This window comes from Anolis carolinensis, chromosome 4 (assembly GCF_035594765.1).
Source record: "Anolis carolinensis isolate JA03-04 chromosome 4, rAnoCar3.1.pri, whole genome shotgun sequence".
NCBI classification, from domain to species: Eukaryota; Metazoa; Chordata; class Lepidosauria; order Squamata; family Dactyloidae; genus Anolis; species Anolis carolinensis.
The window spans coordinates 82,024,997-82,045,267 of record NC_085844.1 but is presented as its reverse complement, the minus strand read 5'-3'; the positions used below and the strand labels follow the sequence as shown (position 1 = coordinate 82,045,267).

The 20,271-nt window shown below is 38.4% G+C and overlaps 1 protein-coding gene across 1 annotated transcript in view; it reads left to right on the top strand.

Annotated features, from left to right (window-relative positions):
* The window catches only part of colgalt2 (collagen beta(1-O)galactosyltransferase 2), a 52,531-nt gene that overhangs the window by 15,512 nt on the left and 16,748 nt on the right, over window positions 1-20,271 (top strand). The window contains exons 2-6 of the mRNA XM_062980728.1: window positions 10,983-11,093; window positions 13,703-13,820; window positions 16,664-16,793; window positions 19,125-19,334; window positions 19,963-20,082. Coding sequence (XP_062836798.1) covers window positions 10,983-11,093; window positions 13,703-13,820; window positions 16,664-16,793; window positions 19,125-19,334; window positions 19,963-20,082 — 689 coding nt within the window. The remainder of the gene's footprint in view (window positions 1-10,982; window positions 11,094-13,702; window positions 13,821-16,663; window positions 16,794-19,124; window positions 19,335-19,962; window positions 20,083-20,271) is intronic.

Genomic DNA, 20,271 nt, shown 5'->3' with positions numbered 1-20,271 from the left:
GGATTTCTGGGAGTTGAAGGCCAAAAACATCTGGGCACCCCTGGTTGAGAATCACTGCTCTATAGGATAGCCTGCTACCCCACAAGGCTGTTATTGGTGGGCCGGTGTAAGTGTAAAACCTGTCTGGAGATGTTCTGTTGACTCATATCTTCCTCTTCCCGATCCCCGTCGTGATTTTATGTCCCTTAAACCTGACTCCAGTTTATGGTCACCATCTCTTAGGGATTTCTTGACAAGATTTAGTTAGAGGAAGTTTGCCATTGCAGAAAGTGCAACCTACATTCTTGTTTACAAAAAAAGGATCCAAAAGCATTTTTGAAAATGAAAGAGAAGTGTTAAAGTAGAAATCAATCTTCATGTGCAGACAGGGTGCTTGGTGATCAGGAGTTTCCAAAGTTGCCTGCTCTGGGTGCATATGTGAAGATGGAAGATCAAAAGCTTTGCAAGCTATACTTTCTCTGTAACCATCTAATATGTCTCTACACGATTCTTTGCCTTGATCATCACTTATCTTCTCTTCAAGGTGGGATATCATCTTATACTAGCTGCTATCTTGAATAATTTCTCCAAGGTCTTCCATTTTTTTTCCTGTTAATTGTATACCAGTGGATTGCCTGCTGCTCACTATTCCTTTATGGATCCCTGCCTCTCCTGTAATGCTGATGTTATCTTTCTTTTAAATATCTTGATTGAAGAGGTAGGGGTTTTTCTGTCTGAATCTGAATGAGAGATTACAAAAAAGATGCTCAGCTCAGCTGTCCCTGCTCTTTCATCATCTCATTTGTCTATGTGCTGCTCTTCTCCCTTGCCCTTCCCAAAACCTATATTCAGTTACTAGTCCTTACAAGTTAGTCTTTTTACTAGACTTGCAAATCTTAATGAATGGGTGTGATGGGGATAGTTCAAAAGTTCTGCATACTTTTATACAGAATCTGCAATGTCAAGTCATCAGTCACAAAACTGCTGCAGGGGTGTAAAAGGGGGGTTAGAGCTAACAAATATCTCCCAAACCTTATCTGTGTTCAATCTGATTAGATAGCATTGCTATTCAGCAATAATAATAATAATAATAATAATAATAATAATAATAATAATAATAATAATATTTATTTATACCCTTCTTTATCTCTCCCGAAAGAGACTCAAAATGACTCAAGCAATTGATTTGCCTGTACTTGTAAATATTTAATGGCATACCTAGCTCCAGTTTAAGTTGTGAATATGAAATTTTGCTATGGACTATTATTTATCAAGCAAAATGGTATCTAGACACTCTAATGACCCTCACACTTTTATTCTTACAGCACATGGATGGGGAATGTGATCCTTAAGATGATTGTGACTTCCCATCAATCATAGTACAGTTAGTAGTGGGGAATGATGCAATCCAACATAATCTGGAGGGCCATTTACTTCTCATTTGAGCTGTAGGATTTAATAATTTCTGGATAGTTTATTGATTCATATTTTCCTCCTTAACTTCCTGTAGGCTTGATGAAAATGCTAAATGGTTAACACATGTTTTTGTTTTGCTGGTGTATCAGCACAAAGTAGCTATTGTAATATTAATAGGATAGTATAAGACTCAGCTATCCGAAATTAAATAAACTCCCCCTAAAAATAGAAATAACTAAGACCCAAACATTCCACTCCACAGCTTTTTATAAATAAAGCGGTTAACAATTGATATAGATCCGGATCTAATCCTGCTATGTGTTTGACCTAGTATCTTTGAGCTGTGTGAACGGTACACTTAATCATTTACAGGTTTTTTATTCTTCCACAAGACTAATTTTTCTAGGTTTTGGAAAATAAATCTTGAGTTAACTGTTGATGCCAAAAAGGAACCCAGAGCTTACCAAAATGCCTGTGTCAATGCTGCCTGAGTGGGAAAGAGTAAGAAAATAGGCTCCAGTCAAAAACATTTTAGAGAAAACATTAGCCATGTTGTTATGATATGCCTTGGATTGATGTTATTGCTTAAGAACATGAAAAGTTTCCTTCTGGATGAGGCTATTTTTGTATATCTATTTGCAGGAAACCGGGCAATTTTGGGGTGCTGGGTGGTCCATTGGCAGTCATCCACTAGACAACTATAATCAGTTTTCTGCTTGCAGTTAACCTGGAAACATGTATTGTAGAAAGTCTTAGCTTTTTAATATCTACACATTTTATTTTTCTGGAATAAACTCAGGCCCCATCTACACTGCCATATAAAATCCAAATTATCTGATTAGAACTGGATTATATGGCAGTGTAATATAATCCAGTTAAAGATGATAATCATGCAAATGAAATTGCTTGTAATGTTTATATTTTCCAGTGGGCATCGTACTGAATAATAGTATAATAGGCTATGTTCAGTTGTTTGTCCCAATTAACTGAGGCTGGATCTACACTGTCATATAATCCAGATTATCATCAGATAATCCACATTATCTGCTTTGAACTGGATTATATGAGTCTACATAATCCAGTTCAGAGCAGATAATCTGGATTTTATATGGCAGTGTGGATTCAGCCTGAATCACTTATATAAGTTCTGTTGATCAATTATGTCCACTTTAATTAGGAATTCAATTAGACTACATTGTAGAAACAATGCAGAACTTGCACTGTTTCTTGTATCCCAACATCCATATTTGTATGAAAAAAAGGTACTGATGCCCTCTAATATGTAGAAGCTGGTATATCATGGCACTTTCCATTAGCTTTCCTTTAGCACTCTCCCCTCTTCTCCATCCTTTTTCTATTCCTCTGAAGTACCTGGTTCAAAATACATTTAAATATGCAAACCAATGTGTTTTAAGATGCTAAAGACAAACATTATGACAGACTTGGGCTACTCCTGAGGCATTTGCTCTGGTACGTACCTTGGGAATATTTAGCATATACTTTAACAATATTTTTGCATCTTGGCATTGTTTTAGAAGATCTTTGCAGGTTTTAGAAGATCTTTGCATCACAGTAAGGCCCCTTCCACACAGCTGAATAAAATCCCACATTATCTGCTTTGAACTGAAACATATGGCAGTGTGGACTCAGATAACCCAGTTCAGAGAAGATATTATGGGATTTTCTGCCTTGATATTCTGAGTTCATATGGCTGCGTGGAAGGACCCTAACACACACCCATCATATGATGGTATTCTAATTTCCTACACTTACTTAATTGTTTGGAGAAAGAAAATTGAAAGTTTTAGAATTAGAATATTGCTACCCGTGAGACTGGAACTGACAAAATAATCTCCATTCCTTTTCTGAATAGCCCTTTTATTTCTCATGTTGAAAAACATCTGGTTTGGGTGTGAATTTGGTTGGACTAAATAACCCCATTCAATCCCTATTTGTAGCTTTTAATTCCATCACAAGGCTTATATGTGGCAGTGATTTCAAGATGGATTCTGTTGCATTTTAGTTGTTTGCTAAATGACTGGAATATTTGTCAATGCATTTGTCAAAGCTTAGTAGAAGGATTCAACTACCTGTTTGAATCTGTTGTACTTGTATTATTTTCATCCATAATACTCGGCTATTTTACTCATTTCATAGATTACAGTATTTTAGATGCAACCATACACTTTAATCAAGAAACAAAAGGATTCATTCAACCCATAATTGGAAAAGGCAGCTGGGGTTGATGGGATAAACTTTAGGGAAACTCAAATTTCTTAGAAAAAAAGATGTATCTTACTCCACTCTCCTGACTTAACATATTAACTCGAAAGAGATGAAGTTGGATCCATTGCAATAGACAATAGTGCTATTTTTTTGTGTTGACCTGAGAGTATTGCCAATTTTCTAATCTATAGAGGCACATCAGACCCTGTGCAACTGGATCTTTGGACATTGCAGTATTAGAAAAACAAAATAATAAGTCATGAATGGCCACCTGTTCTTTTCAACAATAGTGCTCCAGTATTTGTCTTTTTGAGTGTCTGTGTTTTGATGGCAATAGTTCTTGAGTCTGCATGCAAAGGCAAGAAGAAAAAATAGAAGAAACCATAATTGTTTGGCTCATTTTTTATTTTCTTGGAAATGCACACGTTTCCACTAGAGCCCCTGATTGCACAGCGGGTTAAACTGCTGAGCTGCTGAACTTCCTGACTGCAAGGTCAATGGTTTGAATCCAGGAAGTGGGGTTAGCTCCTGCTATTAACCCCAGCTTCTGCCAACTTAGCAGTTTGAAAACATGCAAATGTGAGTAGATCAATAGGTACCACTCCGGCGGTAAAGTAACAGCACTCCATGCAGTCATGCCTGCCACATGACCTTGGAAGTGTCTACAGGCAATGCCTGCTCTTTAGAAATGGAGATGAGCACCAACCCCCAGTGTCGGACATGACTAGACTTAATGTCGGGGAAAACCTTTACCTTCCTCCATTAGGGTGAATTATAGTTTTAGCAATTTCAAGCAATTAATCCCTTCAAACCTTTGGTGTTTGTTAGTGGAAATTCACCTCAGTGCAATCCACTTTTGTTGAATATTTTCTTCAGATTGGTATTATGGGTGAGGCTGAGAGAGTAATTTACGGCGATCCTGTAATATGGTTCAGTATTTAATTTTTGCATTTATATATATATATATATTTTAAAGTTGTAAAGCACCCACAATTCGCATTCTGAACATATACACATACACAGAACTTGTTAATATTTGTTAATATTCCTTGAAACCTGCTAGAGGAGTAGGTCTGACATTGCATTGCATTTCCAGTCCCAGATCCCAGTTCTTAAACACACTTTCTGATTCTTTCTTTTTTCCTCTGTGTCATTTCACACTTACACTCCTAAGGAGGAGGTAAATTGTGTTGAAACCAAAGTCAGTTTTTTGTCATTTGTTCACTCAGGTCCCATCTACACTGCCATATAAAATCTAGATTTTCTGCTTTGAACTGGATTACATGGCAGTGTAGACTCATATTATCCAGTTCAAATCTGCATAATCTACTTCAATAATCTGGATTAAATGGCACTGTAGATCCACCCTCAGTGCAAGTCTATGGATGTGATGCTAGAGAATCCTATTTGAGCTCCTCATAAAGAAATAAAATTCCTGAGGAGATGACGTTACTATTTTAACCCACCCTAAATTTGGAATCCTGTCTGTTCCCACATTCCCAATTTAGCAAATTGCATATAAATTAAACAGTGTGTAATATCTTCCATAGATTATTTACTGATTCCTGTTTGTTCTTGTAAGTACTTTTTTTCCTGCCTTGTGAAACCATGAATATTTTTGAGAAGTTTTGAGTTTTTTCAGAGGAAAGCATTGAGTTTCTCAGAAAAGTACTTTAAACCCTTTGTTTTACCATTGTATTATTTTGTACCTTATTGGAAATAATGGATATAATTAAAGTTCCTGATCCCCTGCCAACTCCTCTAACTGGACTTTCGACCAGTGCAAACTCCTCCTGATCTTTCAACCATTTCCTTCACCAGACAGGGATATCTTTCATGGGAGGAAAATGCAGAGTCATGTTTAGGAATTCAGATGGGAAAGGGAACTTACTGTGCCTTGTCCACTCCATAGGTAATTTTCCAATAAGCTGCACCACAGAAATATATTGTAATTGGCATTTGACCACTGACTGAATTGACAGACAGTCTTTCCTACTACATCCTTGATACAGGTTTAACCACCTGTAGCCTTAGATATAGGTACGACTAGTCCATTTCATTTGTACAACCTCTAATTCTGTTTATCCACTATCACGAAGATTTATTCAGTTGTGTAATGGTCTGTTTAGCATACTAGTCATGAAGTAAGGTCCTCAGTTATGAAAAAAGGGTTTTTTAATTTGAAAAAACTTTTTAAATTTAAATTGGATCCTATAAGCAATTTTTTTGAAATAGTTGATGTCAAATATGTTTACATATTCAAATACTATAACTCATAGTACAGTGATACCGTGTTTTAAAGAGTTTAATTTGTTCCATGGCTGAGCTCTTAACTCAAAACACTCCTATTTCAAAGTGGATTTTCGCACTTTGAAATGCACTGAAATGCTATTAATCCTTTCCACCCTCCTGAAACACCCCCCCCCCCATTTTGTTATGTTTTTAAATACAAAAATGTACTTTGTAACTACTTTATCAGGAGTTGGGTATCAAACAACTCCTGGTAGGAAAAGACATCTAAAGCAGAGGAAAGATGGGGGAAGATGGTGAAAGGACGCGGGATGGATAGCCATCCCTTAAGACGGAGAAAGATGGGAGGGAATGATGTAAGATGGTTCCCTCCCCTTTCCCCCTGACAGTCTGATGAGGTCCCAAAACACTGTAGTAATGATGGAAAAGAGTAATAGCTTCTTGTTTGGTGTGACTGAAAGCCACATCATAGAACTGGCATGATGTTTGCAGGAAACCGTCCAGTAAAATTGCCCCATTAAAAATGCTCTTTCTGAGAAAAGCTGTTGGAATTTGTCAGAATATCTGTCTGAGGCCCTTGTGTATTTTATAGTGGCATAAAGATTTTAAATTTGAGTCAAGATCTTAGGCTTGAAACAAAAAAGTTCCACTTCTTTTCTTTTCTCTCTTTTTTAAAAAATAGGCACTTAATTGTAGAAGAAATTGCACGCCCTCATGAATAAGAAGGAAGAAATGACGCAACTTGTTTTTAAGCATTGGTTATGGGAATCCAGAAAAGATGTTTGCTTTATATTAGAACTGCTATGCTCTTGTTGCCGGTGTTGTAAACTTGGGGAAGAGAACTCCTTCGCCCTCTCAAATCTTTCCAAAATGAATTAAAAAATAATATAGGCAGTTAATAACTAATGCTATTATATTTTCATAAAAATCGTAGACCATTCAATGAAATCTGCTGTGATTCCACATGTTTCCTGCAGTATTACACATGCTAAAACCTTAGAAGCTGGCTCTGTAATTACATTCTCAGGAGAAAATATTTTCTACACATAATTGAAAAATTTCCCAGTATTCACTGACTCATAAGTGTGTTCACAAGCAATTATAGATGCATTATACTGTCTGACGTTAACAAGGGGAGGTATGTGTAAAATGCATCTCACATGGATGTGGCTACATTAATGGGTCTTGGTATATGATTCTGTGTGAGAGACCATTTCCTTTAGGGCGTGCAAAACGTCAGAAATCCATTCTGTTTTTGTTTCGAATTTTGGGTGCCCCTCAAATTGTCTTCTCACATGCACTGTTGTATGATCTGGACCAGGGGTCCCCAAACTAAGGCCCGGGGGCCGGATGCGGCCCTCCAAGGTCATTTACCTGGCCCCCGCACTCAGTTTTATAATATAATATTTTATTTCAGTTTTAATAATGTAATATATTGTATATACATATAATATTGATAATAATCTTATGTTATACAATATAATACTAATAGTAATACCATATAATAATATTAATTATATGTTATATATTACATATTATATAATAGTATAGTGGTATAGTTCAATATAGTAATATATAATGCTAATATTGTGTTATGCTAATAATATAATATATTGTATGTACATACAGCTGCTCTGAGTCCCCTTCGGGGTGAGAAGGGTGGGATATAAATGTAGTAAATAAATGCAGTAAATAAATAATTTTAGACTTAGGCTCGGCCAAAATCTGACATGACTTGATGGCACACAACAACAACAACAATCCTAATTAACTTGGACTATCTCATTGGCCAGTAGCAGGCCCACACTTTCCACTGAAATCCTAATAGGTTTATGTTGGTTAAAATTGTTTTCATTTTTAAATATTGTATTGTTCTTTCGTTGTTGTTGTTGCACTACAAATAAGACATGTGCAGTATGCATAGGAATTTGTTTGTATTTTTTTTTTCAAATGATAATTCGGCCCCTCAACAGTCTGAAGGATTGTGGACTGGCCCTCTGCTTAAAAAGTTTGGGGACCCCTGATCTGGACACTGCTAAAAATGTCTTCTGCACTGTTGGGTACTATCCCACCCTATCTCCCTATCCCGGTGGGGACTCAGGGTGGCTCACAACATAAAAGGCAAACATTCAGTGCCGTAAAATACAACCTTAGACTAAATAATTCAAGTAGACAGTACAGAACATTCGACAAAAAACAAATCACATAAAAACAATAATGCCAAGTTCTACTATATTAATAAAATAAGATTGATTTGACAGCCAGATTTCTCTGGATAGTGAATATACACAGACTGAAATAACTAGAGATATTTGTGAAAGCTACTGACAAAGTTAACTGTACGAGGCCAGGTGGACCTTGCCAGACTCATCATAAGGTGGATTTCATATATTCTTTGGTTCCATGTGTCATTCCATCCAGAATAGTTTGGGGAAAACAATGGGACATTAATTCCTTCCAAGGCATGGACCACAACCGTCTAGAGTGGAAAACCTGTGCAGCAGGGACATAGTGTTTCTTTTTGATTGGACTTTTGGTAGTTTTCCTACAAGGATAAAAACTAGCAGAATCGACTCTCTTGACACAAAAGTAAATAAACAGTAAATAGCAGGAAGCTCAAAACGGGAGTATAAAGAAGGAAGAAACTAACTGGATTTTTTGCACTTAACCTGCTAGTTGACACCCTAAAGATTGGGTAGAGCGGGATTTCTCCATCAGCGTTCCTTGAAAATTCTCACATTTAGCGAGAATTTGTTAGGGATTCTGTGAAAGATCGTGATTTTTAATAATAAACATTTGTTGAGTTGTAGATATAATAATTTGTATACAGTGTTTTGCTGAGACCTGAAAATACACATTACTAGTCAAAGCTGGCATGAGAGCCTCTTTTGAACCCCCCCCCCCCCCCCCCGGCGCGGTAATGTGGGCTTCTTTTGTTAAGGAAACTGCTGGTGAAAATAAGGGATAATACTTATGTAGAGAGAAAAACAGGACTGAGAGGGAGAAGATGTCTACTTTGTATGGAACATTGGTGTATGCACACATATTCTAACAGTGACAACAAAGTTATTCAAAGTGCCACATAAGATAGCCCAGTCCTCTGCTACAGTTCATGCTTTGCTTTGCTTTCTAATGAAAAAAAAAGCCTCCATACTTTTGGGGCTGAAGTTTTGCATCAGATTCCTTATATCATTGTGTATTATACTTGGAGAAGAAATAGAGAAACCAAGAGCTTATATTTCATTAATAATTTGGAACAGTTTCTCCATGGTACTTCTGAAGGTGAAAGCAACAGGCTGATTGGGGAGGAGGGCAGTTTGGGAGACCTCAGTTGTCATGTTCAGATTTTAAGATTTTCCTTGCAGTGGAGGGGTTTGGCTTCAGACACTTGTGGAATCTGAAGAATTCCTGGATGCTGTGGGGGTAGATTTTCTAGTGCATGGATCTGATGATACCTTTGTACGAGAGCGCATATTTGTATATATGATATATATAGAATTCTTGCATACCACCTGGAACTGTTTATGTTGTGGGCAGTTTATAACAATTGCAACCAAATAAGAAGACATTATATCCCAAAAATGCAGCTTTCAGATCCTATTTTTTAAGCTTCCCAAGTAGAGTATTCTTTGCCTGGGGGGGCGTATCTGCCTAGCCTTGCTGTCTGCATACCACCTGCAGGGGAAATGCACAAAAAGGAGGTTCTTATCATCCATTCTGAGATTTTCACATAACGTCAAAAATGACCCCTTGCACATCCTGCCTGACCATCTGCAAAGAAGCAATTTGTACAGGCTTCATGTGCATTGTGGATAACTAGCTCAATGAAAATGTCTCTCGTAAGCTGTTTGCTTTCATTATGTTTCTTGCCCAGTCAAGTAAAGAAATCTCTCTCTGTTTGGCAGGTTAACAGAGTGGGAAAGGGGCAATTCCATTGTCTCAGCAGACACTAATGCATTATATGTGCGGTTCTCCATACAATAAAGTGCGACAGCATAGAAAACCCCTTGTTTACAAATTCAATAGGGCTGAATGACAATGTAAAAGACTTGAATTGGCTCAGTTATACTTTTATTTCTAAGTTTTCTTGTCATTCCGTCCAGTGTAGGAGTTCCACACATCACTAGAAAAACTTGTCTGAACTCTTATAGCTTTGGCTTTAAGATCTCATTCACATATCCCTGGAGATTAGAGGCTAGTTATACAAGTAAAATGGATCCCACCTTCTGACAGATAGATACGTGTACAAGCTGCCACAAAAAAGGTGTTCTCCCTCTGTCAGGTTCTACATCAGGCGTGGAAAGGAAAATTTTATAACTCTCAAATGTGCCTTTTTTGCAGAGAACCTGGCTTCATCATTGAGGAAGTTCCTTTGCCTCAATTACTTTCTCTGTCTTTTTATGGAAGTCCGTGAATATTGTTTGTGTTTACCTTTTTCTTTGTTTATAAGGCAAGGAGTAAAAATATTGGCTGGACACATTTGTATATACAATATCATATTCTACTCCCATTAGAAGATCAGTTTTACATGTTCATTGATACACTGTGGCTTTGTTCAGGTGTTTGATATGGGCATACGCTCCACACATAAAGGGAATACTCAAATGTTGCCACCATTGTTGCTTTCTTTGCCCAGAAGTAATGTATCTGACAAGGTGAGCCTTTTGTTCAAACAGACACATTCTCAATGAACTTTTCTATGTTTTCTATAGATAAAACAGGCTTCTCTCTTCATAGACATGGTGATTATAGAAGGTGTGGGATGAGCCCAGTCCCTGTTTTCCATGTAGAGAAGATATGCTTAATTAATGCCTGGGTATGGATTGTGAAAGATTCTCAAATGTGACTGTGAGAAACCAGTCAAGATCACTGGCTGAATGGCTATTTGTTGCTATGTTTTTTTATCATTTATGGAATACAGTGTTTCCATGCAAAAACAGTGTTTAGCACCTTGCAAAGATGCTGCTGGAAAAGAAAGCTCTACATTTGAGAATAGCCCCCCAAATACTGGCAAAGTGAATTCTGCCAGTAAGCACTTCCTTTTCTTTTTAGCTTATTTGTGATTTAAATATGTGAGTATTAGTAATTGTTCTATTTATTATTCCTTTTAGGGTTGCCACTGACCACAACGTTGACAACACAACGGACATCCTGAAAGAGTGGCTGAAAAATGTTCAAAAACTGTATCACTACGTGGAGTGGCGGCCAATGGAGGAGCCCCAGTAAGTCCTGAATCAGTGGAGATTTTTTTTTTAGTAAAAAGTGTACATCAAAAGTAAATGTGTTAAAAACTTGAACCATGCCCCCACCAGCAGTTTTGGGGCAGGACACTCTGCTCTGTCAACCTGTTGCAAGAGTTTCCTTGCCTACCTAGTCCTGCTCTGCTTGTTCTGCCAAAGAGGAGTGAATGAAAGGGAGTGCAATAAATAGTTTTGCTGGGCAGGGAGATTGTGCGGGGAGGCAAAGACCTCATCTACACTGAATGCAGTTTGAAACTAGCTCTAAACTGCAGCTGCCACGCAATGAACTCCCAAAAAAGCACATGAAAGATATAAATAAATAAGTAAGTAAGTAACTTTATTTATAACCTTCCCTATCTCCCCTAAGGGACTCGGGGCGGTTTTCAAACAAAGGTGGCAAAGAGTCAATGCCATAAAAATAATGCAAGCAAACCAAATCAAAGAATTCATAAAACAACTTCACGCAGCACTGAGCTGCTGAAGTTGCAGGCCGAAAGGTTGCAGGTTCGAATCTGGGGAGCAGAGTGAGCACCTGCTGTTAGCCCCAGCTTCTGCCAACCTAGCAGTTCAAAAACATGCAAATGAGAGTAGATCAATAGGTACCACTCCGGCGGGAAGGTAACGATGGTCCAAGCAGTCATGCTGACCACATGACCTTGGAGGTGTCTACGGACAACGCCGGCTCCTCAGCTTAGAAATGGAGATGAGCACCAACCCCCAGAGTTGGGCACAACTAGATTTAATGTCAGGGGAAACCTTTTCCTTTACCTAAGAACTTATAATAACAAGCCAAAAATAGGTAAACATATGTAATTAAATAAACATGGTAAATAAACATAATAAATCTGATCATGAACATTTATGCCATGATAAAATCGAAACAACCCAAATGCATAAAAATGATAAAAGCCTGCAGAGCCAGGGTGGGTTACCAGTTTCCAGGTGATTTAGTCTTCCTCCTCTCCATAAGCTAAAGTGCATAGATGAGTTTCAAAAGGTTTTTTAAAGGATGCTTCTGGAACATGTCCATACAGTCTGGAAAACTCACAGCAACCCAGTGATTCTGGCCATGAAAGCCTTCGACAACACATAGTATTGCAACTTTGCAGTTGGAAAGAATTCTTCCATAAGCAGCAGGAAGTTATTTTATTACAGTTTTTTCTACCATTTATTCAAATTGCTCAATGTGCTATATGCGCTTTACTTCCATGTGCAAGATAGCTTGGGAAAGTTACAGCAAAATATATATTTGATATAATGATGACCAGAGATGTATTCAATGACTGAATGAAGGTTTAAATCAGAGAGCTAGTGTAGTTACTTGGCCTAACCACACTGATTCTTGGATTAGATATCACTAATCTGTAGTGCTGTGAACTGCATATGTGGGACAGTTTTCTGAATATCCCACATGGCTGAGCAACTACATTATATGCAACATGCTAACATCCAATTGAGCGGTTGCCTTGTTGGAGTAGATATACATATCTAGCATTCTGTTTCCAACCTCAAGCAGCAAGATGGAGGCATGTTGTGAAAGTGCTCACCATCCCGTTGCTTGTAATGGGAGCTGTTATTTGGAGATACAGTAGACTCTCAATTAACCAACACCCAAGGATTGGAAGATGCCAGATGAATGTTGTTTCTGATTGCTACAATTGAAAATAAGCCTAATGCTATACACCATATTATATCATACTGTATCAACTCTGTATTGACTCGATGTTCATATTGAAATACAATAACTGAAAGCAACTAAGATGAATGAAGACAAAGTTTCACCATTTTATTGTTTTCTAAAAAAAACCTTTGTGAGTACAGTATACAATTTTAATTAATTTCTTTGGCCAGCTGCTTGAGTTCTAGTGCACTGGGGCCCCTTCCACACAGCTGAATAAAATCCCACATTATCTGCTTTGAACTGGAATATAGGGCAGTATGGACTCAGATAACCCAGTTCAAAGCAGATATTCTGGGTTATATTACTGTGTGGATGGGCCCTGAGAGTGTGCTGTATACTGTTTTTGTACATGGAGGCTTTTCCTTTTAAGGCTGTAATTGCTATAAAAAACCCACAAAACAAAACAAAAACCCTAAGTCCTCTCTGCCAAACGTCCTAATCCTTTTAAAAGCCATGTAAACTAAATGTGCATTGTCTCTACATCTTGTATGAGTGAATTCTATCTGCGAGATAATTTGTGTGAATGCGATGTTATGCAAGTTTAAAGGTCTAGGCTATGGAGCCTTTTAAAAAAATTATAAACACTGTTCTCTCTAATGCCCAGCACACGTGTTGGCCAGGAAATGGAGTGATGCTGCATGTTCCACTAAGTCCCGGACACACACGCCAGGAATAAATTTCAGTCTGTTTTTCTTTATTCAGAGCTTTCCTTCACATTTTCTACTCTTACCCTTTTGGGGCACTTGAGGTGACTAAGCTGTATTTGCTTCCTTCTCCTCCCTCCTCCCTTTTAAAAGCAAAATACTGAGATCAGAAAGTAAATAATACTGAGCAAACCTGCAGAAGCTGCAGTGTGCACCGTGATATGATGACAGTATTTTTAATTTCTTTTCGTTTTCTTTTTTTGCAGCTCTTACCCTGAGGAGATTGGGCCCAAACATTGGCCAAACTCCAGGTTTGCCCATGTGATGAAGCTGAGGCAAGCAGCTCTGAGAACAGCAAGGGAAAAGTGGTCTGATTACATTATGGTAAAGATAGATCTATCGTTCCTGGGAGTGGGGAATGAGCCATGTTCCCTTTTAAAAATTTTACTCACTGGACATTTCAGAGAATTTTGGGTTGGTAAAGAAGGAAACTAGAAGAATAGAATAAAGCCATCTTAAACACTATTTGTCTCCTTCCTCTAAATGTCAGGTTTGGGAAAGTTACTTTTTTAGGCCATAACTGAAATTCTCCCAAAAGTCATGGAGGCTGGAGAGTCTAAGAGAAGTAGTCCCACTTTGATGTTTTCCATAGATGTCTATATGGATACTGATACAGTGAATATATATGCTTTTTTATATTTGCTGAATCCCATCCATGTTGCCTCTGGCCATGCTGTCCTAATTCTGGGAAGTGTACTGTTTCTCATCCATGTTACTCTAACCACTCCTTCCCACTACTGGGAAATGAGAGAGACCTACTTAAATTTGTTTGTTGTCCTGGATTCCAGTATATCTCTGTCTGCAGAAGGGATGGGCAAAGTGCGCAGAGGGGGCCGGGCTGTGGCGCAGGCTGTTGAGCAGCTGCAATAAATCACTCTGACCATGAGGTCATGAGTTCGAGGCCAGCCCGTGGTAGGGTGAGTACCCGTTAATTAAAAATAAAAAAATAGCCCTTGCTCATTGCTGACCTAGCAACCCGAAAGATAGTTGCATCTATCAAGTAGGAAATAAGGTACCACTTATAAAAAAAAGTGGGGAGGCAAGTTTAACTAATTTACCGCCTGGAATGAGGAAGTGCCGTCAGAGTGGATGATGAAGCAGCTGCTCCCCCCTGTGGCCAGAATCGAACATCCCCTCAGGAGAAGTTAAATTGCCTCTGCGTCTGTCTGTTTCGGTCTCTGTTTGATGTGTTTATAGGCATTGAATGTTTGCCCTATGTGTGTATAATGTGATCCGCCCTGAGTCCCCTTCGGTGTGAGAAGGGCAGAATAGAAATACTGTAAATAAATAAATAAATAAGTGTGGTCTTCTAGATCACTGTTTCTTAAACTGTGGGTCCCGGCCCCTTAGTTCAATGTTGGAGTCCTGAAAAATTGCTAAAGTTTTCTGAATGCCTCCTAGTGGCTGTTTTAGGCATTTACATGAATCTGTTGTGCAGTGTTTACAGTGGGTTTGGCAGAAGATGCTTCAGCTGTATTTCATAAAAAGGAAAATCAGTTTGTTTAGCAAGCCTTGCCAGTGGTGTTTTTTTAATCAATAAATATTTAATTTGTATACCTAGTTTATATACCTGGAGTAAATATTTCTTGGGCCAAAAGGGGTTGCAGGTTTAAGAATCCCTGCTCTAGAAATTGTTGGAATACATCTCATTTCATCCCTCGCCATTGGCTATCCTTGCTGTAAGCAAAGTTGGCAGTTGAAGATTCTCAATATTTGGAGGGATAGAGGGTGAGTGGATTCTAGAATCCATTTAGCCAACCTTCATACCCTTATTCACATATAACAAAAATAACATATACTGTATTTACTCTAATATTATGTGCCATCAAATGCAATGCGCACTTCAATTTTGAAGATGCACATTACAAAAAATGGATTTGCCCCTGATTATAATGTGCTCAACAGTGCAGGCATAGCCCACAAGAGAGGCATGCAGCATGAATGAGTCATCTGGGAAATTATATTTCTCCTTCAAGCTGAGACTGTTGAGTTCACCAGCCTCGCATGATTACCAACTGATTTCATTCACAAGGCCTTCAAAACAGAGGGGGAGGGTTAGAAGGCCTTGTGAACAAGGCTAGTCAGGAACCACATGATATTAGGTCACTACCAGACTCTCCTCCCTCTTCTCTGGGCACCATGGAGCCCCGAAGCTGCTGCCATGACTGGGAACAGCCTCTTTGTGCCCCCTGTCCAGCCTGGGCCTTTTCATGCAGGTGGGTTTATGTGTGCAATTCTAATGTACCATCAAATCTAACACACACCTCAATTTTGGTAATGTAATTTAGCCAAAAAAGGTGAGCATTAAATGCAAATAAATATGGTACTGCACTCTCCAAGCTGTAGTGCAATATCTGTACTTAGATATTGTTGCTGCAGCTGAAAATTGTGTAGTAGTTTGCCTCTGTAGCTATTAATCCCACCCGAATGCTATGTGTACTTGCTTTCTGTATCTAATTTCAGCTGTGAGGCAATTGGTTCTTTTTTCTGATTCAGATGTTGATTTTAAGATGGTGTCTTTAATTCAGACAGAAGGGCTTTTGTCAACTAATTAATTGCTGGAAAAGGCCTTTTCTGGTTGGTGGGTGTTGCACTTTTTAATTGCTAAACTTCTGGTTACCTTTAACCCATTTGAGTTCTAGTATTATATTTATTATATTATATTATATTTAGTATTTATATTTATATGTGTATTTTGAATCCATTTTGTTTTGAACTGCTGTGAAGCCCAGTGTTGGGAGGCAATAAATCTAAGACATACATAGAGCTTTAGCAGAAAAGTCTGGAACAGGATCTGATGTAGCTCAGTTGAAGTCATGGCCCAGTAATCAACCAGTTTGGATCGCTTTTCCAAGCCACTGTAAAAATACCTGAATGTTTCTGTTCTTCCTTGAATCAATCCAGAAACTTCATTCCATCTCAGTGGTAAACATCCTAGTATATAGCAACACTTTTTGGTATGTGCAAATAAGTAGATACAACATTTACCAGTATTTGTACTTGGCTTTGGTACAGTGTAAATTTTGGTTAGCTTAATATTGATGGGTTATGATGGAAATCTCCATTTATTTTGTACATTTTCCTACATGACAAGAACTGAAGATATGTAACACTCCTGATCCAGTCTTGTTTATGGAACTGTTGTATTTTTTATTTCCTCTTTTTAGTTTATAGATGCTGATAATTTTCTTACCAACCCAGATGTGCTGAATCTCATGATAGCTGAGAACAAGACAATTGTAGCACCAATGCTTGAATCTCGCAATCTGTACTCTAACTTCTGGTGTGGAATGACACCTCAGGCAAGTGATTACTTATTGACACAGCCCAAAGTATGTATATAACTTTTCAGATGTGGATAAATAACTGCAGGTAGGTACTTTCCTCACAGTATCTAGTGTAATCATTGGTGGTAGTGGGAAAGACAAGCACAACAATGGATGTATGCATAACAAAATGTGTTTTATAAATATACTGTTCATGCTCAGAAATCCCCAGAGATTTATCAAAAGCTCTTTATATAGGATCCAAGAATTTGAGGGCTCTTCTACACATGCCTAAAAACCCAGAAGAAACAGGGATAAAAAGGAGGGTAGCTAAATAATGTTTGGGGAAAGTGTGGGCAGAATTGGGTTAATAGCTGAAAAACACATGTTGAAAAGCTATATTTAAAACCCGATTCCACCCAGAAAGGAAGACATCCAGCCATTGTTGTGTTATTGTTGTTGATGATGCTGTTGTGTGCCTTCAAGCTGTTTTCAATTTATGGCGACCTTATGCTGGACCTATTATGGGATTTTCTTGGGAATTTTTTTATCAGAAAAGGTTTACTTTGCCTTTTTTCTGAAGCTGAGAAAGTGTTTTTTTGCTCAAGGTCATTCTATGTTGAGTGGGAATTCAAATCCTGATCTCCAAAGTCATTGTCCAGTACTCAAACTGCTCCACCAGATTAGCTCTAAATAGGTCTCTTTAGCCTTTACAGTATATGTTACACCACCATGATTGTGGTTGTCAATATTTTGGTGAGGAAATGTAGCCCATGTAGAAAATTCTGAAGTGAGTATTGGCCTGCAAACTTCCTTATTCATGTGAAAGAGTACAATGTTTCCCCTTTCCTCCACTTTACAAGTAACATTTCCAATCCAGTGATTTCATTCTGCTGTTGATGACTTTCCTTTTCTGGGAATTAAGTGCTGGCGCACAGATTGAGATCAGCATGCAGCTGGAGCAGCAGTGTCCCTGTTTTGCTTGAGGTCTATTCATTAACTTTGCTTGCACATGTGTTGTCGAAGGCTTTCATGGCCAGACTCACTGAGTTGCTGTAAGTTTTTCGGGCTGTTCTCAGAACTTCTGAAGATTCAATGGAACATAGCTATACAGCCCGAAAAATTCACTGCAACCCTTTGCTTGCACATTTTTCTAGGTTTATAATTTTGTAAAGTGGTAGCAACTACCTGTAACTCTCTAGCATCTGACCAGTAGCAAACCAACTAGAGCAGTAAAGAGTGTGGACACCTTTCTTCTCCATAAGGAGATGCCACTCCAATTCTGTTTGTTCAGTGACTCAGGCTTTGGAATGATCTTCAGAACTACCTCTGTGTGTCATGCTATTCTCACATCTCAGTTGAAAGCTCTGGAAAGCTGTTTTTTCTTTCCAGTGTGGACACTGAGGCAGTTGTTTCCATCAAGAAAAGTCATTTGTGAAGAAAAGAAATTGCCAAAGTCTAGGAGCATTGCCCAGGAGGCAATGAAGCTGTTCTGTGATTCAGGTCTCCCCTTATCATAATCAAACAACCCCAGGAAAGTTTCCAGAGAGCTGTAAAAGATTGTTGAAAATACCATTTGTGGTATTCCTTCCTGCTTTTAAAAATAATGTTGCAGGTTCCCTTTACCGCAAATACTGGGATTAGTTTCATCCTTGAGTAATAGGTTTGATTCATTCCTGATAAACAAATGTCATACAAACACTGTCTTCATTGTTTGTTCACTGTCATGGTCTACAATAAGGCTGTTGTCCTCTCTGAGATTTTAGAATATGTGCTGTTTACTAGCTCTTTGTGGATGGTCCCGAGACAGGTGCCTTTTGCAATTGAACTGTCTTGAGCCTAAATTAAATTGCTAGTCCCAGCTAGAGCAGCCCCATTGAATCTAAATGGTTTATATGACTATTAATTTGTATTCATCAATTGATCCAAGCTATCTTGGTCAACACTTTTTCATGGTATCAATAATTTGCTGTATTTATCTCAAATATTTATGCTTACTTCTGGAACAGGAACGGGAATATTTTTCCTTCAGTAATCTTTGGGTTAAATATGTTTCTTCTAATAATAATATATGAAAGAAAGGAAGCACTTCAATAGATTAAATATGTTGTTTTGGAACTTTTGTATATCCCTGGCTCTTTCATCTTAGTTGTAGGAAACGGTTTTTTTGTTTGTGAAATGCAATTCAGTTTCATACAATGGATTTACAGTTTAAATGGTCTCTTACCTGAAGTCATAGGTCAGAGAACAGTGGAGGACTCCACTGATGGTGCTAATGGAAGTGAATCAAAAAGAATTCATAAAATGCACCTTCATCCAGAAAGAGGGCCTCGTGTGAGATAAAGTGTATATTCTCCTTTACTCCAGGGCTACTACAAGAGAACACCAGATTATTCCTTGATCAGAGAATGGAAGAGGACTGGTTGCTTTGCAGTCCCAATGGTTCACTCCACATTCCTCATAGACCTGAGAAAAGAGGCATCAGATAAACTGATGTTTTATCCCCCACATCAGGACTATACCTGGACTTTTGACGATATCATTGTCTTTGCTTTCTCAAGTCGGCAGGCAGGTAGGTAGTAAAGGTATACATGAAACAGATGTGGTTCCCTTCTTTTAACTCTATCTCAGCTAACCTGGATTTTATGCGTTGGCCCGTTGTCATGTTCTGGCAACCTAGGCACCCAATTTGTGATGTTTGTAAAAATCCGGCAGGCAGAGTTAATATCAACACGCCTTTTAAGCATTCCTAAGTATTGGAATCTCAGATATTTATATGGGAAGATAAGCAAGGTCCTTGGTAGTCTTTTAGACTATTTATTATATGTAGTCATAGGTATATACACACATATAGTCTGTGTAGGGAGAAACAAAGACACAATAGTATCTGGGCACTTTGCTTTCATTGCATTACATTGCAGTGCATGTTGAGTGCCAAATAATGTCTTAGGTTTCATGGCGAACAGTACATTCTGAGACATGCTTTCCTGCCCCCCTTATGGCTCTCAGCCCTGACAATGAATTAAATAAGATGGGACAAGCTACATCTTGCATTGTACTGATTAGGAAGGATTAGCTTGGGGTGGGTTGAAGCTGTGCCTCCAGGACTGAAAGAGACCAAAGAGGATTGCTATGGCAACTGCCTTTGCTTCATTAGAAAAGGCCACCTCACACATCTACCCCTTTCTCATTATCTCCAGACATTCAGATGTACATCTGCAACAGAGAACATTATGGTTACCTCCCTGTGCCCTTGAAAGCTCAGCAGACCCTGGAGGATGACACTGAGAATATCGTCCATGTGCTCATTGAAGCAATGAGTGAGTACAGTGTTTGGCATCACATATCATAACACCAACTAGCATCTTGTAACAGTATTGTCTTCAGCCATTTTGGATTAGGATGCTCCAGGTACTACCCTTTTGTTTGTCACTCACTGCATGGCCGATTGATGAGCCTCTGTTATGAAGGTTATGAGATGATACTACAGTCATCTCATAACCAAGAGA